The sequence below is a fragment of the Pholis gunnellus genome (assembly GCF_910591455.1).
Source record: "Pholis gunnellus genome assembly, chromosome: 8".
NCBI lineage: Eukaryota > Metazoa > Chordata > Actinopteri > Perciformes > Pholidae > Pholis > Pholis gunnellus.
In genome coordinates, this window is record NC_136534.1 from 16,220,919 (window position 1) to 16,247,089 (window position 26,171).

Consider the following 26,171-nt stretch of genomic DNA (forward strand, 5'->3'; position numbering starts at 1 on the left):
AGCTGATTTTTTTGGTCTCTTTTTGGGGGCAGAAAAATCCCAAAGTTTTACCAAAGTAGAATTGGATTGTGTATTATTGCACAATAACCTTTTTTCTGGAGAAATGGTTTGTTGACTTTCTTCAACAGTGATCTTTTCCAATGAAGTCTAAAGAACTTCTTAAGAAATGTACTGCATGAAGGGGCAACATCCACTGTAGTCCTGCTTTCATTATCTGACTCTTTCTGTTAAAGAGAACATCCTGAAACTTGCAAAAACATGGATCAATGTAACTTAAATTGTTTAACTTTTATTGAAGCTGAATTCATGTGCAATAGAAACATTATCTATTTCGTGAAGTACAGTCACAGGGTGAATTTTTCCAGTCAACATTATCGTACATGCCAGCATTTTCAAATCCAACAGCTTTATACTCATTCTAACAAATCATATTAAGTACCATTTCCAGTTTCACTGAAAAGATAAGAAACATTACATTTCAGCAAAATGTAATACAGTCATTAGCTGATTGTTCAAACTGTATACAAAACTCAAGTCTCAAAGAAATCTATAATGTTAAATAGATAATGTTACATTTTACAAAAAAACATTCAGATAAGAATGACTAAATTCCTTTTTAACAATTATTTTAAGGCATATATTTCAGTGACTTGCTATAAAGGAATGCATAGAAATTGTGCAGCTTCTACAAATACACGTAAAGATCGTATCGGACAGGATGATATTCTGGCCATGATTTTAACTCTTCATGTGATATTCTGACAAAGGACACTTCTGTCCTCAAAGGTACAACCCACAAAACAAAGGTCTGTTGCACCTTCACCAGATACAGTGAATAAAGACAAAACTAATCGAAACCGTCGCACCAACATGAGGTTTCTATCACATTTATAGTAATAATATTGTGCTATTAATTTCATATTTTATCATTCTGAATTCATAGACTGTACCACGTGACAGTCTGGGCGGTGTAGTAAACACAAGTGACATATTTAAAAAAAAACATGTGAAAATATATTTTATTTTACGTTAAACTCCAGATTTCATTCAATACGAATACTTTGCAGTACTTAAATTTTACTTGCATGAGAATCATATTGTAATATTGCTTATAGTTTGTGAGAATCAAAAATGCACACAATGTTAGTGTTTGGTCCATGTTTGTCAGTAGCTCGACCTAATACTTGTGCATGCTGGGGTACAGAGTTAACTTTGTTACAGGTTAAGTTACAGGTTGACTCAGAGAGATGACGAGAGTATTTCTGATTCTTCAGTCAAAGCCAGACTCGGTACCGCAAGTGCTCGACCCAGAATCTCAAACCTGAAATTGTTTGAAAAACTGAATCTGTATAAAAAAAAATGCAAGAGGTATTTTTTTCTGTGCTTTTTCGAGCCTCTTTTCTCTCCTTGCAATCCAGTTACTGTCTTAGTGCGGTTTTTGTAAGTTGGAGTTCTTCCAGCTGTACCGTGGACTACATCTAAGTGCATTGTAGACTGAAGGAAATACCCTGAAATGCAGAGGATGTTTTCTTTCCTTCCATTCACCCTGGTGTGGAAGATGATTCCCCTGCTGAAGTCTACAATATGTAATTTAAATCCCAGATGCGTCCCTCCCTTATTGCATGTAGTGTATACCATTCTGCCTTTTGGTTTTACTCTCAGTCTAAAAAGCAACCTACACGCCCCTGTATTTTTTTTACTTAACAGTGCTATGTTTTCCCACTCTCACCCTGTCCCTGAAGTGCTGTTTGTTTGTTTTTTTAACAGGAGCTGGTCTGGAGGTTGCCCTCAGTGAGGATGGAGGTGATGGTGGAGGGATCGTAAAGGCTGTCGTCGTCATCTGAACTGAGAGCTGATGAATCCAAAGTTGGGCGCATTGCTGCCTGGGCTTTTCTCCTGTGACACATAATCATCATTGACATTATCAATGTCATCATTAACTGTTCAAACACACTGTATTTAACAGTTGCTTGATCCACAAATGTTAGCGCTGCCAGGTGGCCAAAGTACTCCCTCTGCAGGCAACACAAGGGAACAACATGCATTTCCCTGTTACCAGTGGGAGCATTGTCTGTCATATGATTTCTCCCGAGGTACATGAGTAATGAGCCTTTTTAGTTTAATGAAATACCTTTTCACACGTGGCTGATTGCTGATTTGTTTTACATCACATTGTGAAATACTGCACCTCAGGGCGCTCTGTGAATCTCTACCAGGTGTTAATTGTGTGTAACAGATAAGGAATCTGGGTTTGCTGGTAAAAACGTCATTTGCGCGCAGTTTTATTCGTTCTGGGACATAAATAGGATGAGATCACTCTCTCTTACTCACTGTCTCAAACTGCTGTGAAAATTGGGCTGCCAGGAAGCGTCTTGCATAAGCGCACAGCGAGTAACAAATTGGATGAGAGACAAAATTGGATACAAAGAAAAGGAAATGCTTACTTGAGCTCAGTTTCCAGTGCTGTGACTCTGGCCTGCAAGGTCTCTTTGAGCTCCATCTGGTCCTCCATGTCTCTCTGGGCCTTTCTCCTCAGTCCATCTATCCTTTCCAGCTCCGTCTCTCCTTCGTCCACCTGCCTCTTTAGAGCTTTCACTCTCAGAGCGAGCTGCAACACAGGATGAGGTTAAAGTCTCCAGAGTAAGTTCTAATACGACACGCATTTTGAGGTGAATGTGTTTACCTGATCCCTCTGTTCAGAGTGCGTTTGTTTCTCCTCATCCAACGTCATGTTGAGATCTTTTAGTTTCCTCTCCAGACGTCGTTGAGACGCCACCACTAAGTTCTTCTCCCTTTACATGTACAAGAGAAGAGCAGAGCAAAAGACACGTGAGCATGCTCATGAGTAATACTAACCCTATCTCACCTACTGCCAAAATGCCCTTTAGCAAGACATTTGCCACCTCATTGCTCTCATGAAGATGCTCTGTAGTCAGGTGTTAAAGTCTGGTTTTACTAGAGTCTCAGGTGTGTGTGTGCGTGTGTGTGTGCGTGTGTGTATGCATAACTGAATTAATGTGAGGTTTAATATTGGTGAAAAAGAGCAGTTAATGCACCTAATGTTACAGCCCAAAACATGGCTTCTATAACTTTACTAACATGTTCCCTTAAGAAAAGGAGTTAACTCTCTTTCATAATTAAAATGTCTGATGTAGACAGTGGTGGAAGAAGTACTCAGATCTATTTAACTTTAACTGAATTAAAAGTAGGAATACTTCAGTGTAAAAAATACTCTGTTTCAAGTATTACACTTAAGGCAGCAAAAGGAAAAGTACTCATTATGCAGAATTATATAACCCATAACATTACATCATAATCTATTAGTTGGTTTATATTTTGTATTAATCATCTGAATTTGCAAAATTACTAGTAACTAATGTTGTATAAATAAATGCATAAAGTGGAAATACTCAAGTATTTCTAAATTGCACTTGTACTTGAGTAAATGTAATTAGTTAAACTGTAAAAACCTAAACTGGGATCATCAACAAAATCATCTATTGCTCCGCTAATGACAAACAGTATCCATCCACCGAATTTCAAGGGAATCTATTCAAAAACATTTGAGATATTCAGTTCAACAAACAAATAAGGGGGGAAATAAATGTGATCCAGAACTACACATGCAGCATGCTTAACGTTTGTTGCACTGTACCGTTCCTCATTCCGTAGTTGTTCTTCCAGCTCCTGGATCTTGTTCTCCAGCTGGGGGAGTCCAACTGAGGAGCGAGAGTGGCCCTCCATGTCGGCCACACGACCCCTCAGCTCCTTCAGCTGCAGGGACAGACACACCGACAAACAGCAGGTCAACAAAACCCTAAATACACTTGAGTGGTTCAGTCAGGGTGGGTATGTTCCTGTTACATACATGTCTCTCCATGGTGTTCTTGTCCAGCTCCAGGTCCTGTTTGGAGGATCTCTCCTGCAAGAGGTCAGAGCGGAGCTGATCGATCTGGTCTCTGCTCCTGGCCACTCGGTCCGTCAGCATCTCCACGCTGCTTTTCTCCTCCTCCAGCTCCAACTCCATACGCTTCAGCTTGTCCTGGCACAGACAAGAAGAGACCACTTTATTAGATGCTCAGAACGGAGACGGTGTGCAGTGGATTAGCCGAAAAAAAGGCATTTGATGGCGCTGGAGTTTGTATATGCAAGCATATGAATACTCACATATATTTGATGTGCATTAAACAGGTCTACATGCTAATCTTTTAACCATATTTGTTTGATTTACAGGTGAAAGTAAGAGATGTGCAGAAAGATGTCTAGATATATAGACGGACTGCTAAAGTTACATTGTATGCAGAGCAGAACTATTAACAGCAGAGAGCCCTGCAGTCATGCGTTATTCTCCCAAACCACGGAGAAGCAGCTGCACATATTTTACCTCCAGGATGCGAATCTCCCGGGTTTTCTCATTCTGGCTGTTTTTGACGGCCTCCATCTCTCCCTCAAGGTGGCGCAGCCTGTTGGCCAGAAGCTCTTTATCCAGCTGGTGGTTGTCTCTCTCCTCGATTATAAGCAGAAGCTCCTTCTTCTCTCGTGACATCTAGTTAGATTTATCATTTTATAAACAGTAATGCCAAACTGAATCTCCATCACGACATAAATATGTGCGGTTTTGCATGTTTACAGACACATGAATACGATCAGTCAAGCGTGCACCATGAATACGATGTGTCAGAACTACTGAAAACATTCAGACCGGACATTCATAATAAAAACAACAACCCGGCCAAGCAAGTGAGTGAGCATGCACACAAAACACAAACCTCTTCCTCCAGTCTCCTTAGATTTATATGACTTCTTTCCAGTTCACTCTGAGCGTCGTTTCCGTGCCGCTGCGTCTCCTGCATTTCCTTGCGTGCCCTCTCCCGCTGCTCCTCCAGCTGAACCCTGAGAGTCTGCACCTCCTCTCTCGAGGACACGGTGAGAGACTCGTACTGACAGGGAGAGGGGAAGAGGATAACTTTTTTTGCTTTTGTGAATCCTCTAACGATCAGTTGGATGTTCAATGCTGCAGACGCTTTCATTTGTGCACCAAGGTATAAAACAGGATCACTCCTTCTTACCTCTTTGTTGATTTTCTCCAGAGCTCTTTCCTGCTGTAGTTTGGTCTCTTCCAGCTGGTTGAAGGTCTGTTTGAGTGTCCCCTTCTCTTTCTCCCTATCCTCCACGCGCAGGATAAGTTCACGGTGCTCCTGACTCAGTCTAGAAGCTTTCCTCTTGGCCTCGTCTAGCTCCGATCTCAACCCTCTCACCTCGGTGTGGAGGGCGATCTCTGCCTCGGAGCTCTCCGTTGTGCTGGTCTGCAGCTGAGCCTGAGGGAAACCACAGAGTTGTGCTTAAACACGTCTGCTGATTTCAGGGTATCGAACACACGGACACTGGTGTGTGAGAGGATGTGTACCTACCTCCAACCGTAAGAGTTTTTCTCTGAGACGCGTGTTGGCCCCCTCCTGTTCCTGCTGAGCATCTTGGAACGATTTAACGTCCATCTGCGCTCTATTGAGAAGTGTTTTACTGGCCACCACTTCCTCCTCGGCCAATGAGAGTTTCTCTTTGAGCTGGCTAGCTTCACCACGTGTCTCGCCAAGCTTCTGCTCCAGCTCGGAGATGACGGCTGGGTCTGGGAGCTACAGGCAAGAAGTCGAGGGAATGATATTGACAAAAAAAATACAAGAGAGATGATGGCGATTAAAAGGTGAGAATTTCTAACACAAATCTAATCATCCTCAAAACCACCACATACACATCATCACACTTGAGTAAACGAACCCGTTTGTTTTTGTCCTGCGCCTTGATAATATCCTCCCTGGCCTTCTGTAATTGGTCCTTTAGCCTGTCAATCTCATACTTCAGTTCTGCCTCCTGGTTCTGGTGAGATTTCTTTATGGAGATGACCTCCATGACCTTCTTGTCAAACTCCATCCTCTGCTTCTCCACCTCAGACTTGGCCTTCTGAAGGTCAGTATTGTAACGCTGAAGTTCCTGAGGGAGAAATATGGGCAATTTGATGGTTAAAACTACAGTTGGTAACTTTAATAAAAGTAATGTTTGTCATATTTGCTCAAACCATTAGTATGTCCCGACAGTAGTACATGAGACAGCTGAAAAATCAGGTTCCTCTTCCTCTTTTTAATGCTCCTGATGTCATTTAGAGAATTCAAGAATTCCCCACAGCTGATGAAAAACAACCAGTCAGAGCTGACCCGTCTCTGGTGCAGCTGTTCATCACTGCTCGTAAAGCTCATGAACGCTGATCAAACTGTCAAACTGAGCAACGATGATCAAATATCAATCAACATTCTGTTAATGCATTTCCTATTTCTTGCCTCAAATGTTTTCAGAAACATTTTTAGCTGTAAAATGAGAAAGTTTATGACCCGGCCGCCATGTTGAAAACAGCCGAGACAAAACCAAGCACCACCCACCCGCTGGAGCACATTTTCTCATTTGACAGAACACGTAAAACATTTTCTGAAAACATTTGAGGCAAGAAAAAGGAAATGCAGTCACAGAATTGTGATAAATATTTGCAGAGCGCTGCCTAGTTTGACAGTTTGATCAGAGTTCATGAGCTTCAAAAGCAATGACTGACACGCCTGGGCTCTGAGTGGTGGTTTTCTTTCGGGCGTGGTGGAATCTTCGTCTTTTAAATTGATAAAATTCATACGAGCAATTCATGGCACAACTCAAACAAGATAAAAAAAATGATTCGTCTCTCGCCGTTGACTATGGTTCATATTTTTAAGTTATATATATATATTTAAGTTCCCATTGAGGTCCAGCGGAAGGGAAGGGACTACAAGAAGGCAGAGGAACCTGACTTTTTAAATTTATTTTAATACAGATTATCAGTCTCCTGTACCACTGTCAGGATATATTGGATATATATGACAACAACTTTATTATAATAACCAACTGTAGCTTTAAACTGCTTAATGTTTGTGAAACAGATCAGGCGTCAGGTATCGTATGAGGCTGAGTGTATGTTCACCTGGTTGAGAGTCTGTGTGTGGTCCGGGTCCGGTATCTGTCGTTTCATGGTGCTCACTTTCTCCTGGAGCTCCTGTAGTTCCTCCTCAAACTCCTCTTTTTCCAGTCGGGCTTGCAGGAGTCTAAACATTGTAGGTCAAATACAGTTGATCCAAACAAATTGTAGCAGATGAAAGTATTGTAAGTTCTGCTTGATTATCTGATCAGCAGCAGTTGGATTGAAGAGGTGATTCATGAAGTGAGCTTAATTCTCTTTCATGTACTCAACAAGCAAATACGCCTTTTAATAATCTACAAACAACAGGAAATAAATCAGCATTCCCTGTTACCACAACAGATATATTCACAGGAAAAAAGTCTACAACACATTTTTCACTAAACACAGATATCTAAGATCATCAACACCCCACTTATAGTGTTATAGACGTCCAGATTGTGACTGGTGTTCTGCAGCACTGTACATATTCCCATTGGGACCCATGGTACTTAAGGGTCCCTGGTACATATTTAAATGTAGACCATCTAGTCAGTCATGAATTAGGGCTGTAAGTGTGGATGACCTTGGAACTACAGTCAGACAGTTGTTAGCACAGCTAGCCACATCTACAGGTGTGCATATCTAGACACAAATGCAGTTCAAATAGTGACTCTCACGGTGTTTTAGGGCTGCTGGGTGGCTCTCTGACAGAGAGCGTGGGAGAAACATACACCAGGTAGAATGAAAGAGAAGAGATGGACACACATTAGTAGTACAGCAGGTGTAAGGACAAACCGAAAAGACGGTGACTAAATCCACGTCCAAGTCAGCATTGTAAAGCCCAAAACCAGTACTAGAATAAACTCACTCTTGTTTGGTTGTTCGAAGTTCGTCTCTGGTGGTGTGGAACTGCTCCATCCAGTGGCTGCTCTCGTCTCGACAGTCTTCCAACTGCTGCTGAAGGGAGCGAACGGACGCATTCACACGCAACCGCTCTGACTCGATGCCTGCGTGAGACTAAAGTAAGAAAGACCGAAGAATGGGGGGGCCACGTTTGTTAATATTCCTTTTCATTTCATCGACATAAATAGATAGATAGACCACTCCGCATTGTTTTAACCAAACAGATCACATTTCAGTTTAGTTCAGTTGTTTCTTGCACCTATGCTGAGCATGCTAAATGCACCTGTGCATGCAGCTTCTCTTCTGCAGATACTCCTGTGTTCTTATCCTTTGGCTTTCACCAGGGGAGTGTCAGCTTTCATCACTAGTACTCAGAAAGGTAGTTCCGAGGACTGTGTACCATGTATGTATTTATGTATCTGGGTATTTATGTATGCGTGTGTATGTATGCATGTTTAAAAACTCTATTAAAAGGTATAATATATGTATATGTGATGTGATGCTATATTGACACAATAACTCTTCCAGCATGTAGAAGTGGTTTCTCTTTTTTGTTTTGCTGGTCTGTTGTGGAGGGACCGGTTTTCCCCATTTTGTGTCCAACTTCAAAACATTTTCATGTCGAATGTACGTTAGGGATGAGCCACTAATGTACACTAGTGGCTTCTGTGTTCCGCGTACACACCTGAGACACCTGCTCCATGCTGCTGCGGAGCTTCTCCATGTCAACGCTGTACTGCTCCCGGAGCACCTCGACCTCCTTGTCATGCGTGGCCACCTCTTCTTTCAGAGCTCCTTTGAGAGCCGTTAGCTCCCTCTCTCTCTGCCTCAGCGTCTCCTCCTGCTTTTGTTTCAGCTGGCACACCTCCATCAACTGTGCCTGATAAGACACCAGGTCCTGCAGACACAGGGAACACACAGTAATAACTTGATGCTTTTGACCTCTCGGGCCTCCAGTTCGGTACAGCGTTGCTCATTCGTTTCCACACAGAAAGCTAATCTTGCTTTTAAAATCGCAAAAAGCCTTTACAACTCCTCATCCTGCCAATGTGATGCTAAGTGATCAAATTGCTGATTTCAGTGGGGTGAGAGAGTTTCTCTCTGTGCATCTGTGTGGGTACAAGTGTGCGAGCATGTTTCTGTAATACCGTCTTGTTGCCATTCTCCCTTCTCAGTTCATCCTGAAGCTCAGCCAGCTGGTCCTCCATGTCTCTGACCCGTGCCTCTGCGTTCTCCCTGTCCATACGCAGCTGAGTCAGCCTGCGAGTGAAAGAGGACACACACACTACTGAATGATTCTTTGAAATTCAAATGACGATGGCATACAGTTTGTCTTGTGAATAAGTGACAGTAACGGCTTGTTTCATGAACTGTGAGGAGTGTGTGCTTGATAACAAAGTGGGTTAGTCATGCAGCCCTCTACCTCCTGACCACCAACACAAAAACAGACAATGGTACCATGACCCTTCCTGCTTCCCTCTGTCTGTGCGTTTGAGTGTGTGTATGCTGCTGTCGAGTCCTCACTCTGATTGGGTTTCATTTAATTCTGTCTTCTTCCGGTCCAGCATATCCTGGAGCTGCAGATTTTCATCCAGACAGGACTCCAGCTCAGCTTTCAGAGCAGGATCAGAATTGCTAACAGAGTCCTACGCACAAGCAGACATGATGAATAAATGAGAGCGGTGAAACACAAGACATCAGGTGGCTCTGGTGGCATGAACAGAGAGTTTTTAGGAAATGTTAAAGCAGGGTTGCTTTTGCCCACCGGTCAATATGCATAAAGAATTAAGTCCTTAGGCGCTATTAGAGATTAAGACCTGCCCACCTTCCTTAAGCCAACATATAATGAGTCATTATTGAAGTTAGATTATTGTGTGTGTGTGTGTGTGCACCTTTGACCAGGCCAGGGGGCTTTAAGGATTAATGAGAGGATTAATCTGAAGCACAATCCAAGGAACCTCCCAGCCCTCCTGGTAAGATTAGTTAAAGACATAAAAACTCTGAGGACAGTTTCCTTTCCTCTCAACCAACCGACAGCCATTCACTCGAGAGCTAGTGCTCTCATTTCAGGAAGACTTGGATGAGTGTTTATGTGTGGCATTGGATGTGCACCGTGTAATCAAAGCTGATTAAAAGTGGCAGATTACTCTCTGAATGTTAACTTGCTCTGGTGGCGGCCATGTTCCAATCAATCAAGTGAATCTAGGAAGGTTTGGTGGGTCATCCAAAGCACTGAAACTACAGTTTTACAGCACTGATAATAACCTCGTAAGTATTAGAACAGTTCTGGATAAATAAAAAAAAAGTGTCTATGCCCTCGAATGCTCTATTTTATTTACCCTTCTTTCCAGTTGCAGGGTGTTTTGTAGTTCAGCCATCTTTCTTTCCAGCTCTCTCTTTTCTCTCATCCACTCTTCCTGAGGTCGTTCTTTGGGCTGTGGTAGAAAAAGGTATATGGGGCAAATAATGTGAGCAGTTTTCTTTCCCCGACATGAACCAGTGCAGGAATAACCTCAGAATTACAAACCTTTAGATTCTGAATCTTCTTAAAGAGCACCTTGACTTTGTGCTTGATGACAACATCACTCTCACTGGTCCTGAGAGAAGGTGAAAATGGACAATTATTAAAACACATTCATGTGTAAACATTTATTACGGAACACGACCGATATGTGCTTCGGCCAGGACAACATGCAGGTCCATACCCTTGTCTCAGGATGTTGTATATAGTCTGCATGACCTGCTCCTCCTCACTGGTCGTCTCTGCACTCTGACCCTGGTCCAGCAAAAGGTCAGGAGTCACCTTAAGACATAGATCAGAAAACTACTCTTGCAATCTTGCATGCTATGTAGTGTTTGGAGCTCGCGAATAATCAGCCGTCATGCCCAGCCATAAAATACTGTAATTCTTACTTGTGGCTCAGTCGGCGTGGCATGCGGGGTCTCCGCAGCGGCATATGTCCCCGGGGATGTCCACTGACTGGCAGAGTGTCCGGGGAATTTGTTGACGGCGGCCTGGCTGCGTCCCGGGCTGCTGTGAGTGGAGGACGGGGGTGAGGTGTAAGGGTTGGGGGTGAGGAGAGGAGATGTAGCTCTGGGATCTTGTTGGCCTCCAGTGTTACCATCATCAAACCTGTTTATTAGTCTGTTGACAGGAGTTTGTCTGTGATGCGTTTGTTGAGGAGGGTCAGGGTTGGACTGACTGCTTCTAACGGACCCCAGCGACCCGTTGAGCCCTGCTTTGTTTGAACCATCCCACGTGTTCCTTTCCACGCCCCCCTCTCTACTACCGGCATGCCGAACCTGCTCCCTCTCTCCCCTTACTCCAAGTCCTCCGTCCAGATTCCCGTAACTTCCAGACTTCCCGTCCCCTGGTGGCCTAGACAGCTGAAAATCCTCGTTGCCTGCCCCTCCCTCCCCGTCCCTGTCCAGCAGTGACCCATGGGACTGGGCCCTGCGTAGTGCTCCACCCTGCCCGGCTCCTCCTTCTACATCTGACCCCTGTGTGCCTGGCTCTGCATTATCTCTTCTGCGGGGAAGGCTACTGTAACCAAAGGGGTACTGGGTCCTGAGCTGGACCCCGTAAGAGTCTCCTTTCTCTCCGTCCTTCAGGACCACATATGGCTGGCCAGCGATACCCTGCACCCTGACCGCCACGCCGTACTTGGAGGTGGTCTTGGTCTTGGTCCTGGGCTGGGGCCCTGGCTGCCCCCCGCCAGATTCGTGGAGGTCATTGATGAAGCGGATCTGGACACCGTAGTCCACCGGGGTCTTCCGACCCGAGGATGATGTGCTCATGCTGGTAATACGGCAGAGAGAAGAAGAAGGAAGCAAGTAGGTGGTTAGATCACACTGAAGAAGAGAGCCTCTCTGCATCCAGCCAACTACATATTTGCTCTGGTCTAGTATTTTCATACCCAAAACAAAAATTGGGTATAATTGAGAGAATACTTTCTGAAGGTGTCATGTTCACCCCCAAAACAATCCTGTTCAGGATTTGGCTGAGGTATTTCACCAGATTAGCACGTATCCTGCTTAGTGTAACAGTCACAATTAATTAAAAATCAAACTTGAGAGAATCTGTACCAAGATTTGTTTGTTTATGCTACGTGTTGCTATCGGCCAGTATATCTTAATCAGGTGATTCAAACTCTTTTTAAAATCAGTTTCGGCCTCATAACTCCAGTATCGGTTGGACTATACTCACAGTAGCAGGTTCAGGCACACAGCAGGGGGAGAAAACAGAGACTGCTACAATACAATGAAAAACCAGCTCAACATAAAACACTGCTTCCCTCAAATTAGGAAATCCGAGAAAGAATACCTAGACACTCATTGACAAGCAACCCTGAAATGTCCAAACCTTGTTAAACAACGCTTTGAACACAAACAGGGACGCCGGTTTATCGGCACTAACACAAACACTTAGTTTGTGGCTCTTGACTAGTTGTGTGGACTTTGTCCTCCGTGCTTTCCATTAGTCATTAACCTGAAAGCACACACCCACATATCACTTTCCCCTTGTGAGAACCAACAAAGCTTTTCACAATCAGATACTGAACCTATTTCCCCTCTTCAAAACGTTGACAGCTTGACTAGAGACTGGTACCATAATAACTAGTGAGGACTATTTCATTCTTTTACTTTGTAATTTCTCCACTTTGGTGTTTTTCCTGACTCCCTAATCCTCCCGTTTGCTATACGGGAGGATTAGGAAACACCCTGAAACTATTTCAACGGGTCACACCTACGTCATTATTCAGTGATAATTTAGTCACCGTCAGCCTTATTCGTCCCTACCTGGCAATTACGTAGAGTGCTGCACTGAACATATCTGATAATACATTGACTGACTGACCACGCCTTGTGTTAGTGTCATCCTCATGTCTATTACACTGGTACGGTTCAGTCAACTCACATAAAACCTATTGCAACACAAAAACACTTCCTCCCTGACCTCCGCACCTTCATATTTCCTTTCCACAGCTTTGCAAGGTGAGAGACAGAAAGTGGGCTGGGAGGGTGTGGTGAGAAATAATAAAAAAAAAACACCATTATCAGTTCCTTGTGTGATAAAATCCAAAGTCAAGCTACATTAATGAACGCCTACACACACATTTTCATATTTCCATGCAGGTTTTGGAAGCTGTATGACGCAGTCCAGCCCAGGCCAAGAACAAGATACAGTCAGCAAAGTGAGCCAAGGCGGATAATCTTATAAGTCCCCGCTGTGGGAGCGAAAACTAATACATAAAACAACTTTGCAAAAATAGGTGATGGAAAATGTCTCAGCTGGCAGTAAGCGAAGCAACACGACATCAGTGACCTTTGAGGATATCTGTGTGCGTGCGGTGCGTAAACATCGTCCGCACACAGACCTGCTTTTTTTTTCCCCCACCCTTTGGGAACCACAGAGGAAGCACCGTGTCACAGCACATTTGTGCAGTCGAGCGTGAAGTCTGCAGCCCACTGTCTTCGCTGCAAGGTCAAGCATGTCATGCACGGACGAAGGTGCCATACGAGGGCAATGCTGAAGTTCTGGGAGTTCTGAACCGGAACGATCTGCAGAGTATAAGTGTGCAAAACTTGCGTACGGATGGGTGAGGTAGTAACAAGACGTTTCTCTCTCCTACTGTCTGTTAAAATGAAGTTTCATTTTTGTATGTCAGTGAGGTAATGCGGTCCCAGCTCCATGAGGAACAGGGGTGAGGGGGGGATCCCATCCTATTGTCCAGCTGATGTGGGGCAGAAAATGAGGGCAGCAATTCTGAGAATGCCAAAACAATCCCCATGGTCTTTCAGTCCCTCCCCCCCCCCCCCCCTTACATTGTTTATCTGATTACAAGCTTGTTCTAAAACTGACATTTTTGTCCGCATACACTTTCCTATTTTAGGTTTCTCCCCAAAGCTAATGTCTTTCTACATCTCTGTAAAATAAACATCCTTCCCCGTATTAAAAGTTGGATACAAAACAAGTTATTCTCTAAATCTATTTGGTTATGCAGCGTCTGTGCTGTCAAATTAACGTATCAGTCACAACTTATGTTGTTGCTTTCTTTATTTGAAAGAAACAACTCTGTATCCTTTAGAGCTGAAACAATAAATCAATTAGCAATTAAATGGTGACTATTCTGTTGTTCCCGCTTCTTAATTGTAAGGATTTGTTGCGTTTATCTAATGTCATAGTTAACGGATTATCTTTGGGTTTTGGATGTTGATCGAACAAAGCCGGTGATGTGAAGATATCATTGGCTTTAGGAAATTTAGATTTTTTCAAATAATCACGTAAACAATGCAGTGGTTTATTAAAATAATTTTTTATTTTTTTTGTCTGCGTCTTAAGTGATGAAGTCTATGCTAAAGGTGTAGATATCAGTCTTTTTATTTTCCTTTTATGATAAACCACTGATGGATACCTGCAGCCATAGCATTCTTTTAGCAGGCTTTCAAGCAAAGGTCTCCAACCCACACTCGTATCATTGATAGGATGCGGCTTTAGCAACATGTTACCCTGCAGGTATGCTGACGGGGTCTCTGCCTCTGGCCTCTAATTGAATTCCTGCACAGTAAATTGAATTGGAGCCGCTTCCCTGTGTTAAGATCCGAGATGCAATGGGAAATATAATTAGGAGATTAGAGCAGGTGTGCAGATAAATGGAACAGCAGCAATGTGTGGAGTCATGAAAGTGCCTCTGCTGACTAACAGAGTGATCGGGGTTCATGTGATCAGATCATCTCTGACCGGACACAGATACAGAGACAGCAGCAGGCCGGAGGCTATTTGAGTCTCGAGGACAGGACGTCAGTGTTTCAGCTTTAAGTATGTAGAATGATTTCACAATTTAGAAATTGACAATGTCTGATTATTATCCATCATTGACACGTTGATTGTTTTAGATTAATTGACGAAGAATTTAGTCTTTAAAACCGTTCATTTAATTTGCTGAGGATGAGAGCGCCAGTAGAAGCGAGCGAGAGGACCATGCGTTAAGGTCTCTGTGTCTAACTACTGTCTTTGAGGTCAATAATGAACTTCCATCTTTCAATAAAATAATAGAGAGAAAAGCAGCAAATACACAGATTTGTAAATTATTATTTTTTGCTGGATGAATTAGTTAAAATAATTAATCAATCACCAAATTTGTTGTCAGTACATTTTAGTCGCTTGACTTAATCGATGAACTGTTTCAGCACTTGCACACAGCATTCTATTAGCTCAACACAGACAAGCTGTAAAACAGTAGTTTGGACTTTTTCTTCCAGGTGAATCATTAAGGTTTACGGGTATAACATGGGAAATAGAAAGACGAAGGTGTAACAGCGATGGACAAAATAGTAGCTCACGCCTTCAGTGTCCTCTGAGGACAGGCAGCCACTCAGTCCTCAGGGAATCCTCCCTCTCCATTACATTCTTCACATCAAACCAGGCTCCTCTTCCTCTCTCCAGCGGTCAGTCTCTTTCTAAACTTTCCCCCGCTCCCCTTACACTCTCAAACAAACAGCCATTTATTCCTCCTTTCAAATCCAAAGAGGTTCATTGGCATAACAAAGAGATACTTCAGTGTTACCAAATAGTGCACAAATGACACCATATTAGGAGCACATAAATACGCCCCTCCCTTACCCCACATTCCAGACACTTGTTTCTCTGTCCTTTTCACTTACACAGGCCGAGTGTGTGTGTGTGTGTGTGTGTGTGTGTGTGTGTGTGTGTGTGTGTGTGTGTGTGTGTGTGTGTGTGTGTGTGTGATAAAGACTTATTTATGGGAACCTATCTGCACACTACAGTTGCACCTGCAATATTAGACTAACCTTTATCACTTTGTCCAGAGTTGAAAAATGGCTGCCGGGGTTAAAATTTGTTCCACATTCATCCTTCTTATTTAAATAAGACTGTCTCAGCATGGTCAATGGCTTAAGCAAGTGCAATGCTATGATTATTCAATCTTATGACACCATCCATAAGCCATTCCCCACACTTCAAAAACTATAATCTGCACTTCTTTCTCGCTGGTGTCATCAGTTTCATCTGACTGAAGTAATTACTATTGAAGAGCAGCTCTGTATCATATATATCAAAGACGTCCTTGAGAGAACAACATGTAAGACTATCTTATTATTAAGTAATATAGATTATATAGATGTCAGGCCTAAAGGGGACGTGGTTGTAGGTACCCTCTTGTGTCCTCAACACTAACGTTACGAGGAGGAGACACGTCTCCCTGGTAGCAGGTAACGTTGGGCTATAGCGTTACCTGCTTTGGAGTACAGCTTTTCAACATGAATTCAACATTTAAAGATCTCACATTTTAATTGCAGAAACGTGTAGTCCCCCTGAGAGTACGTGTACGTGTCACATAAACATCTCTCACGTGTATTTCACATAATATGAGGCAAGTAATCCTGAAGTAATGTTAGCTACCGAGCTAACGTTAAACTGGCTGATTAATTACCCCAACGGATACAACACTGTAAGAAATCAGTACAAAACTAACTTCAACGAGGAAATAGGCGTCACAAAGCTCCTGAAAACACCTCATACAAAGTAATAACTGACAGGTCGTGTTTGGTTTAGCTGTCTCGGTATGTGAAATCCAACAACAAGCGTAAAGTTACCTCTTTCTCTGGAGTTTACGTTAATCCGTTGCTCCTTTTCCCCACTGCTTCCTTTATGTCGGTGATAATTCAAATGTTTTCCATCAAAGTCCACGCAGAAAAGTGGGTGGAATAACAACTCCTACGTAAATTAACACAGCAACAAGTTCATTATGCGGCGACTGCAACCTGTTACCTTTGTCGGGGATGTAAGAGTCCCGCCCAGTCTGTCCGGAGGGACGGCTGTGATTGGACCAGCGCGCTGACATAGGCGGGACTAGAGATATCGGCTATGTTTGCTATTGGTGTAATCTTTACGTCAGTCATTCCTTGTGCTTTTCCACTCTTCGCTGTAAAACGGAAGGCCGCATTATTGCTTAAATTAAAATAAACAAAACAAAAAACTACCGGCATGACCCAGATAAAAGTCACACAAACATTGTTCAGGACTAGTGATGGACGAAGGTGAATACAGAGTGGTGCCTACATGTGTTTGTTTGTCTCCAATTTACCAGTAGATGGCGCAACTATCTACCAGCAGGTGGTTCAGCAGCATCATCCAGGACCCTTGACAAAAAGATCTAACTCTTAGCTACAAGTGCATAGCCTCCAATACCGTGGGACTGCAGTTGAAAGAGTATGCAAAGTCCTACTGTTACTTTACAGATATTACATTCATGTAAGTGGTTGTTGGGTTGCTATAAGAGACCGTTTAGCTTGTTTTTTATGGTGCAATCTTTCATGATGTCTCCGAAATTGGAGTTATCATTTTATAATTGAATTTCGGTTTAATTTTGATTTCGTGGCATATTTAGTGTCGTCTGTAATCTATTGTTATTGCTACCTATTTTGGCAAGTTAATATAATCTCAACTGTAGGCAAAATAAATCTTTAAAAGGAACATTTTTCAAATTGTGTCAAAACTCACATGTTGGATCCTATGTTGCTTATTGCCAGGCATCTGCCGTTGTTGGGCCAACTACTACTAAAGTGTGGAGCTTGCAGTTGTTTATCCATTGCAATGATTACAGTAAAACTGCTACCCCGCCCCGTACACACAGCCCCTCCCCAGTCTCCAGTGACATCCCACAGTCGGTGCACACAACTTTCCTCTCCATCTCATCACCTCGACAGGCTGGACACATCATCTTACGCTCCGGGAATGGGAACTTTACTGGGTTCAAAGAAAAACTTTGAGTTCTTTCGCATTTACGCTCTACAGAAGCTACTTTTCAAATTGCAGGGATAGTTGTCACTGCAGGTACAGAGTGACAGCAACCAGGGCCACTGGCCAATGCCTTCCAAGACGCACCAGACGGTGTAAGGAATGTTTTAGACGCGAGGAATCGGTTTAACACCACGAAGTAGGCTGACTGAATTTTACGATTAGGAAATACTTTTCAGTAATTTCAGGCTAACTTCAACCGAGGCGTGCGTAAAATATTTGTGCGTAAAGTTGGAGCTGACGCGCACGGTCCAAAGTTAGTTGCAGTGGGGCAGCTAATGCAAGTACGTATAAACGACAACCAGTTTGTTAACTTTTAAGCCTGTGTTAATACCTTGACAGCCATGGCAAGATGGTTCAGAGATTTTCCCATCAACCTAAAGAACGGAAATGAACGGGTCCGCTCGGCCTCTGAATCTGGTCCACAAACTCGCACCAAACCCTCGTTTTCTCGTGACAGCCTGAAAGGAAATCAGCGCAAAGATGGGGGAGTGGGGGGTTTACTGGCAGGGAGAAATAGGAAAAATTCGGCTATAGAATTGGGTCGTAACAATGCTGGTTCTGGTGGGACAGTCTGGGATACTCTCACACCTGGTAAAGGTCGCAAAAACTCCAAGCTCGAGACTGGCACGTCAGATGAGAACCGTCATGTTAGGACCTCTAGTTTGGCGCAAGCGTACATCAGCAGGATGATCAAGGTGGATAAACAAGACAAGACCCCCAAACTCAACGGGATAAGCGAGCAGAAGCAGCCCGAGAACGAAAAAGTGAGGCCTGACATCAAAACAACGGTGAGTAACTTCATAAGATTAAACACAGCTAATCCAAACCCCATGCACCTTTTAATCTTCATATATCATGTTATTTGCTATTTTGCTATTTATTCTGAATCAAACAAAACCAGGCAGAAGCAGTTGCAGCAGCGTGCAGATAAAAAGTCAATATACTGTACAGTGCAAAAAAAAAAAAAAAAAGATTTAATTGTGGGCTTGAGGCCAGTGCTGGCCTTTGTGTTTCACATCCCCACCTCAGTTCATAACCCTGTATTCAGTTTCCATGCTCTCAAAAGAAGACAATGCAGTTTCACTACATTGTGTCACATCAAACAGCCAAACACAATGTGCTGACCTCTTTGCACTCTTTCTGCTTGTCCCTCCTTACTTGTCACTTAGTCATGGACACTAAACACACACACACACACACACACACACACACACACACACACACACACACACACACACACACACACACACACACACACACACACACACACACAAAGTATCAGATCCCTCTCCCCCTGCCAGCTCTGTTGTCTTCAGGTAATGGTAACATCTGAATGCTGATAGCAGCCCAGCATTGTTCTTTCTGACGAGTCTTTTACCTCTCACAGCTGATTATCCTGGAGGACTACGCAGATCCTTTTGATGCAGAGAAAACCAAGGAGCAGAGGGAGGCTGAGAGAGCAGGAGTGAATGATGGCTACATGGAGCCTTACGACGCCCAGGTCATCATCACAGGTGAGTTTAGGATCATCATCCATCTCAGCAATAACAATTATGGACGGGCCAAAGTGGCATCATCTGGACTGCAGAAAACATAAATACATGTATTTCTCAACACTCTTGGTATAATCATCGTTGGTAATGTATATGACATTTAAAAGGACTTGTAGGGTAAAACTAGACTAGTCTCTTTGCTGATTTCCCTCCCCGCTGGCGGTTGCCATAGGAACAGTGTTTTGCAGGGACAATGGGCGCAGCTTCCTCTTCCAGCTTCCTGTCTCCTGCCTCTGTTTCCTTTGCCCCCATTCTCTTGATAGGAAGTTGGCCCCAGTGCCCCCCCTCACACGCATACACAAAATACTTTATGATCCCTTATGTGTGAAAAGAATTGAAAGACCCCCCCCCCCCCCCCCCCCCCCCCAACCCCTCTGCAAACCCCCCCCCCCCCCCCTGGTCTCGCCCAATCACTTCCCAGCAGCCAGGAAGTGGCCTGGTCAGCCAGCCAATCAGCAGTTGTGTTGACCTTTTCTTCCTGTAGCTCCATTGTTTGGTCACACAATAGGGCAGACACTCAGGCTACCTGTCAGACAGTAAAGAAAGTGAAAATTCCCCTAAAATTTAACGACACGTCATAACAAAACTTAATTTAGAGATCAAATCACACTGGACAGGCAGGTTTGGTAAATCCAGCTGGCCCCATAAAAACAAAAATATTAGCTTTGTTTACTGTATACTAAAATAAATAAAAATATATCTTATAAGCATACAACTGTTTAAGTGTATAGACAAACTAACCAGTCTACTTTATAAATTAATAAAAATATGCTTTAAGAAAGTGTCAGTTTTGACATTCTCCTTTTTCTGTTGTATAGTTTTCTACTCTACCTGATATACACATTCATTTACATCAAATGTTACTCATCTCTGTGGATATGAGACAGAAACGTCATGCAAATGAATACTGGGAAGCTTGCACGCTGTGCACGCCTGATTATAAACCTATTTAGGTGATTTTGTTGTTTTTCTTTATAAAATATACTCAGTTGTCAGTTTATATAAGGTGCATCTTACCAAAGCTAATGTCGTTATTCAACAACTTCTCAGCAATAAATTGTGCTTTCATGAGGGTTAAAATAATTCATTTTAATTTATACCGTTGTACCGTCATTTTGAATGCTATCTGGTGCTATTGACTTGTTGCATTGCTGTACTATATTATTAGGTGTTCTAAACATTTTGTCCACCGCACTTGTTTTTCAATAAGCGCAAACAAATTATTAGAGACAGCTCTAAGCATAACCAAGGACCAACAGCACCACAAACTACAGCCTCCTAAATGATCATTAAGTTGAATCAACATCTCTCTTGAATAGTTTCGACAAAAACTAAACATAACAACCTTCGTGAATGTTTGATATATTGCAGCACTGTTGTATTAGACTGTATTAGTTTAAGCTAAGTGTATCTAATGAATCGGCAGCTTAGTGAATCATGTCAAGGCAAACATGTGTTATGAAAGGTTACACTGGAATGGAAGAGCTCACTATTGTTGATCCAGCTCAATGCATGATTATTTCACAGAATCATGGTGTGAATGTAGCTGACTATGTTTTGAACAGATTAAGCTATATTTTTAATAATTGCCATATTATACATTTGAATTTGTTTGAGGTTGGTTGATGTGTTGCAACTCAAACAGAGGAGAATAAAACAATACAAAATAAAAACAAAAATAGGTATTGGACATTGAGCTGATGACTGCTTTGTCTATAATTTGGGAGAAAACACATACACATGTCTAAGTGCTGAGTCCAAAACAACAGAACAGTCAATTCTACGTCCCTAAGGACTCGCCACACTGTCACCTGCTTTGATTAAAATGTCTTCTTTATGACGTTTTGAGGCCAAAGAGGCTCTTTGTCAGGTAGGTGGTTATTCTATCAAAACACAGAGGAGCCAATTTGGGCTCAAAACATTTCTAAAAGAGAGAAATAATACATCTTAACAAGAGCAGATGACAGTGTCCTTTGGGAGATGCAATGTTTGTCTAATGTGACGTGCTGTATGTGATATTCATTCATCTTGATGCCATTTACTAATCACATGAATCACTGTGCTGCAGAGGTCCGTAGACGTGGCTCCAAAGACCTCCTGAAAGTGTGTGTTCTGCTGGACAGAGGCAAGAGGGAGGGGAAGGGGGACGAGGGAAAACCCACGCCCCCAAACATCTACGACACACCGTATGAGGGCGGGCTGGAAGGCGACAGTGGGGGGGTGTGGATCCCTGTCACACGTCCAGAGTCTGACGTCCGTCCCGCCGGAGAGTATGAACTGCCCTGGGAGTGGAGAAAGGAGGACATTGTTAGAGCGCTGTCAGGTAGAGAAACGGAGAGAGGGATGATGGGAAGGGTGGGGGTTTAGGGTGTGGAGGAAGGATGCCGTGAGTTTTATTTGTTCAGTAATGTCACAATCATTTTGTGTTTGCTTTAGAGAGGAAACAAAACAATCCTGCTGAATCAGTTTCCAGAGATGTGTTTACATTGGTAGCTCTGGCATGCTTTAATAGAACTATATTATGAAAGGTTGATATTGTCTCTCCTGCTTCCTTCAGCTCAGTTCGAGGCAGTGGATTGTTCTCCCACTAAAGAGAACGGTTCAAGTTCCACCCGCCAGCAGCAGCAGCAGCAGCACACCCTGAGGCAGAAGAACTGGAACCATAAAATACTCGTACCATCTTCTCCATCCTCCTCTTCCTCTCCCTCCTTTCCCTCCTCTCCTATTCTCAAACTCTCCCCTCTCTCGCCCCCATCTCCCTCTTTCCCCACCCTAAAACTCTCACCCCTCTCACCCTCTTCTAGTCCCAACAAACTTTCCCCTCCGTCTCCTACCTCCCTCAGTGCCCCATTGGATGGGGAGGCAGCCAAAGTGGACCCCAGCCTGCCCCTGGAGAAGCAGAGGTAAGGAGGGAGAATACTTACTTATCCATAGGATGGAGGAGTGGATATGACATTTATAAATGTTAGTAAGGGAAAATAACAAAGCGCTTGTACGCTGAATTATGGCTCATAAACCTTATTGGACTGAAACATATCGACCCTATTAGTTCATCACCAGCCAAATGTGCAACAAGACAAATCAATGTCGGTAAAACCTTTATGACACCATGCTGACATCATGTTCAATGCGATTTTTTCTTTTATTTTTGTCTTTATCTTAACCATTGCTGTGATAAACTCTGAAAGAACAGCACCCTCCACAGTTTTGGTTCAAAATCTATTTCCCTTAGTGAAAGTTGTAAAGCAATGTAGCAGATTTCCTTTCACACCAGATCTGGTGACTCACAATGTCAAATACCACAGAGGCTGCCAGTAGTCTTGGCCAAAACCACATATATTTTACACTTAGCACATTAGACACTTTTATGTGAAATTTGTTTTTTTTTATCAGTAAGAGCATTGGCCAGCAGCAGGCCTTGAGCACTCCCTCCCTCATGATAAGGTGCTGAACATAACTGCTGGAGGGAGGTAAGGCTTGAATAGAGAGAGACTCATTTCAGCTCTAAACCTTCTGTCCTCAACTCAGAAAGTATGGCTTTTCTTTTCAGATATGGGGACATGCTCAGAGCATGTTCCAGCATGTGTCCAGCCGTTGTTCCTCTCATGTTGTGGCTGAATGTCAGTGTGCTTTGCCTTCACGAATCAAGGCCACATACAGTCTGGTTGTTTATGGCTCTAGCCTGTAGCCACTGTCAGCACCACCTTGTGTCCTAATAGGCCTCCCTCAACACTCTGTACAACCACATAAATTAAGTTTGCCCTCTCAAGTTGACCCTAGATACAGTTAACTCATTCAGTTCACCATATATACGTCGGTCTGATTTATGGAGACTGTAAATCTCTGTTGGTGTCTGTGCATTTCGTTCCTCCCGTCAGTCTCTTACTCTTTTTTTCTCTCCCTCACCATCATCACCTATCATTCTCTTGACATCTGACTTATCTCCATATGTTGCAGCGCTATATGTTAGTGATCTGTTGTCTCTCTCCCCCCCCCCCCCCCCCCCCCCCCCCCCCCCCTCCTCCTTCTCCAAGCTGGTACCATGGCAGTGTGAGCCGGCAACAGGCCGAAGCTCAGCTGCAGCGCTGCAGGGAAGCCAGCTTCCTGGTGAGGGACAGCGAATCAGGAACCAGCAAGTACTCCATCGCTCTGAAGTGAGTTTTCACGGATGCGTGTATTTCATTTGAGGGTGTTTGTTGAACACGGTAATGGCACGCTATATAGTGCAACATGTACATATTCATTCATATACATTTTTGTCAACTTTTATACTGCTGCATCATAATCTCAGGTGACAGTGAGACATTGTGCTTGAAAATCAAATGTGATTTGCTGATTTTGAAAATATCCTTTTCTAATGCCACGTCTTTTAGCTCGATGGAACATTTATCTTGTGTTCTACAGTGTGTTTTATACTGTACACAATATATTTAGGTCGGAGCCCAATGGCTTTGCCTCCACAGTGATTAAGGAATTACTAAGGTGTTACAGCAACCGGCATTGTGGTGGAAACCTCTAAGGCGTTAATGCATGAGAATGTGTCATTTGTAAAGTTGACACTACTGATAAGTGTGCCAGTAACAGGTTCTCTGGATAAAGGCTGAAATCCAGTGGTGCAATTGTGCATGTGTGTGTGTGTGTGGGTGTGTGTGTGTGTATGTGTGCTCGCGCGTGTATGCATGCGCCTGAGTGCGCATTTGTTGTAAGCTGCTCATTCATTTGAGAGTCCACATCATTCACCCCATTTACACATCCACTGAACTCTGTAAAAATGCACAGCCTCATTTGGGGAGAGATAGATAAGAGAGTATAAGAGAGAATTACAACGTTATTAGTTTTCCATTCATCAGCATCGTATAACTCTTAACTGTAACTCTTGCTGTGTGTCTTTTACTTGCAGTCGACAATATATCTGTATTATGTGTGTTTTTGTTCCCGTTCCATTAGGACCAGTCAGAGTTGTGTGCACATCATCGTGGCCCAGACGAAGAGCGTTAAGGGTTTGGGCTTCACACTGGATCAGAGTAGCTGTGTCTTCTCCAGCATCCCTGAGCTGGTCCACCACTACTGCACGCACAGACTGCCCTTCACTGGAGCAGAGCATATGACCCTGCAGCATCCTGTGGCCAGGCCGCACTGATTACATACGTAAAGGACGAACAAACACGCTGGGACATAAATACACATGCGCATACATGTATTACACATGTATGCACAAATGCACACAGACACGCACACACATACTCAAAGATATGCTGCTTAGGATCGTCCTGCGTACTACCTTGTTAATTTCATATGTTTGTATCTCTTACATGCGCTACAATGATCAAAGCCTTACATTACAATAACCATTGATGACATTGTTATAGTAGTATTTGTTTCCAGTCTAAACACCCTACTGAATGTATTCATAGTTACAGGAAAACCATCCCTTCTTCCCCAGCCTGGTGTCTTTGTTTGCCCCATTTTCTTGTCCTTCTGCCCTGCAGGCATGATGCTGTTTTGGCCATGCAGTATCATTGATTTCTATAATACCTGAAACAATGCACATGTAACCAATCGGATATCTGATTTTAGTGGAGAGGTTTGTAATCTCCTCTTAGACAGAGGTGCCTACATCATGAATTAGCTCCATGCCAAACCAGTTAGGCTCGGTCGGTGAGGTCAATACATCTGATTTGAATATATTCATTCATCCATCTGACATGTCAATCAGCCTATTGATCTATCCTGAAAATCAGGCTCATTTCCCAACCTCTGTCTGTCAAGAGAAAGAGCTTTATTGATTTAGCGATTAGAACTAGTGAAGTGGGAGGTGTCTTATAACTTTACAGAACCCAGTCAGCAAAATTGTTTGAGTGTGTGCAAAATAAATATGTGAATGTCCATTCATGTGCCTTCACTGTAATCTAAATGAGGCTGTGATTAAAAAGCGATCTTACTTTATTGTGAATGAACTGAAAGCGTAACCCTGAAATGTATCTACCGTATGCATAAATGATGTGTGGATGAAGTGATTGTTGGATATTGTCTCATTTTTTTACATCTACCGCACAATGATGTGGGTTGTAAATTATTGTTGTAAGACTTTTATTCAGTAAGGAAAATAAATTCATATTAACTGTGGACAAACAGCGTTATTAATAGAAAATGCCGGCAGCAAAGTCAAAGCAGAAAAAAAAAAAGCACTGAAACAGAGATGAGAAGCTAACCAGAGCACACAGATTCACTGTGTGCTTTTCTCTTGTAGCTGTAAAACCGCTGACCTGAGTGTGAAATCAATTACAGTTACACACACACATGCAACCTCGTGCAGGCACACACCTATTTGTAGCCAATAAACACACGTACGTTTGCTACGCGTACAAAATGCATACATGAATAGTGCACACACAGATAGCTAGTTTACTCACACAACCCCGAAAGGTGGTGCATTTACAGGAAATCCTCGCCAACACACACATGAAGCTTCTCACAAAACAGAGAGAAGCTTTACCCTCACAATGATGCATGGAAGCATGTGTTTGCGGTAAGATATGTCTAACCAGTAAACACCAGTGTATTGGTATGCATGAGTATCTCTTCGAGTGTGTGTGTGTGCGCGTGCAAGCGTGAATCTGCCAGTGTGTGCACCCATGTGTGCATTCATGTATGTGTGCATGCAGTCCTGTTATGCGAGTGTGTGTGTGTGTGTGTGTGTGTGTGTGTGTGAGAAAGAGAGTCAGAATTTTTCTGTTCAGGGATTACCAGGTTGCCATGGTGATTAGTTAGAGTGAGGTAGGGCCATCTCTACAGGGAACGAGGAGAGGGAGGAGAGAAGAAGAGTAAGGGAGGAGAGACAGGCTGCAATATAAAAAGAGCTATGAATAACCGTGGCCATAGTGCCATAGTAGTGATGAGCTCCCCCACAGAATAGCCT

At 43.1% G+C, this 26,171-nt stretch overlaps 2 protein-coding genes across 4 annotated transcripts; one reads left to right on the plus strand and one right to left on the minus strand.

Moving 5' to 3' along the window:
- Positions 1 to 279: 279 nt before the first annotated feature.
- Positions 280 to 16,583, minus strand: cgna (cingulin a). 3 transcript variants are annotated; one of them, XM_079164240.1, is made up of 20 exons: positions 16,493 to 16,583; positions 10,790 to 11,675; positions 10,582 to 10,652; positions 10,404 to 10,473; positions 10,216 to 10,311; positions 9,401 to 9,522; positions 9,025 to 9,136; positions 8,562 to 8,774; positions 7,842 to 7,990; positions 6,998 to 7,118; positions 5,776 to 5,988; positions 5,412 to 5,633; positions 5,070 to 5,318; positions 4,770 to 4,940; positions 4,385 to 4,546; positions 3,869 to 4,042; positions 3,656 to 3,774; positions 2,684 to 2,792; positions 2,445 to 2,608; positions 280 to 1,896 (listed from the first exon to the last, which is right to left on the minus strand). In XM_079164240.1, the coding sequence occupies exons 2-20, from the start codon at positions 11,672 to 11,674 to the stop codon at positions 1,761 to 1,763; spliced, it is 3,558 nt and encodes a 1,185-aa protein (XP_079020366.1). In that variant the 5' UTR covers position 11,675; positions 16,493 to 16,583; the 3' UTR covers positions 280 to 1,760. The 3 variants fall into 3 exon arrangements, with proteins under 3 accessions (XP_079020366.1, XP_079020364.1, XP_079020365.1); XM_079164238.1 differs by having other exon boundaries at positions 10,582 to 10,679; XM_079164239.1 differs by lacking the exon at positions 16,493 to 16,583 and adding an exon at positions 12,084 to 12,177 and having other exon boundaries at positions 10,582 to 10,679.
- Positions 16,584 to 17,669: 1,086 nt separating this feature from the next.
- she (Src homology 2 domain containing E) lies at positions 17,670 to 25,311 on the plus strand. Its single transcript, XM_079165348.1, has 6 exons — positions 17,670 to 18,487; positions 19,087 to 19,213; positions 21,321 to 21,575; positions 21,810 to 22,155; positions 23,287 to 23,406; positions 24,200 to 25,311. The coding sequence occupies exons 1-6, from the start codon at positions 18,041 to 18,043 to the stop codon at positions 24,390 to 24,392; spliced, it is 1,488 nt and encodes a 495-aa protein (XP_079021474.1). The 5' UTR covers positions 17,670 to 18,040; the 3' UTR covers positions 24,393 to 25,311.
- The last annotated feature ends 860 nt before the right edge of the window (positions 25,312 to 26,171 follow it).

Excerpts from the sequence above, each read along its gene's own strand:
- cgna (XM_079164238.1), bottom strand. The coding sequence starts at position 11,674 with ATGAGCACATCATCCTCGGGTCGGAAGACCCCGGTGGACTACGGTGTC. Across the intron at positions 10,474-10,581 it reads TACAACATCCTGAGACAAGG|GACCAGTGAGAGTGATGTTG; the intron begins GTATGGACCTGC and ends ACCTTCTCTCAG. Across the intron at positions 2,609-2,683 it reads ACTCTGAACAGAGGGATCAG|CTCGCTCTGAGAGTGAAAGC; the intron begins GTAAACACATTC and ends CCTGTGTTGCAG.
- she (XM_079165348.1), top strand. The coding sequence starts at position 18,041 with ATGGCAAGATGGTTCAGAGATTTTCCCATCAACCTAAAGAACGGAAAT. Across the intron at positions 21,576-21,809 it reads CATTGTTAGAGCGCTGTCAG|CTCAGTTCGAGGCAGTGGAT; the intron begins GTAGAGAAACGG and ends TGCTTCCTTCAG. Across the intron at positions 22,156-23,286 it reads CTGCCCCTGGAGAAGCAGAG|CTGGTACCATGGCAGTGTGA; the intron begins GTAAGGAGGGAG and ends TCCTTCTCCAAG.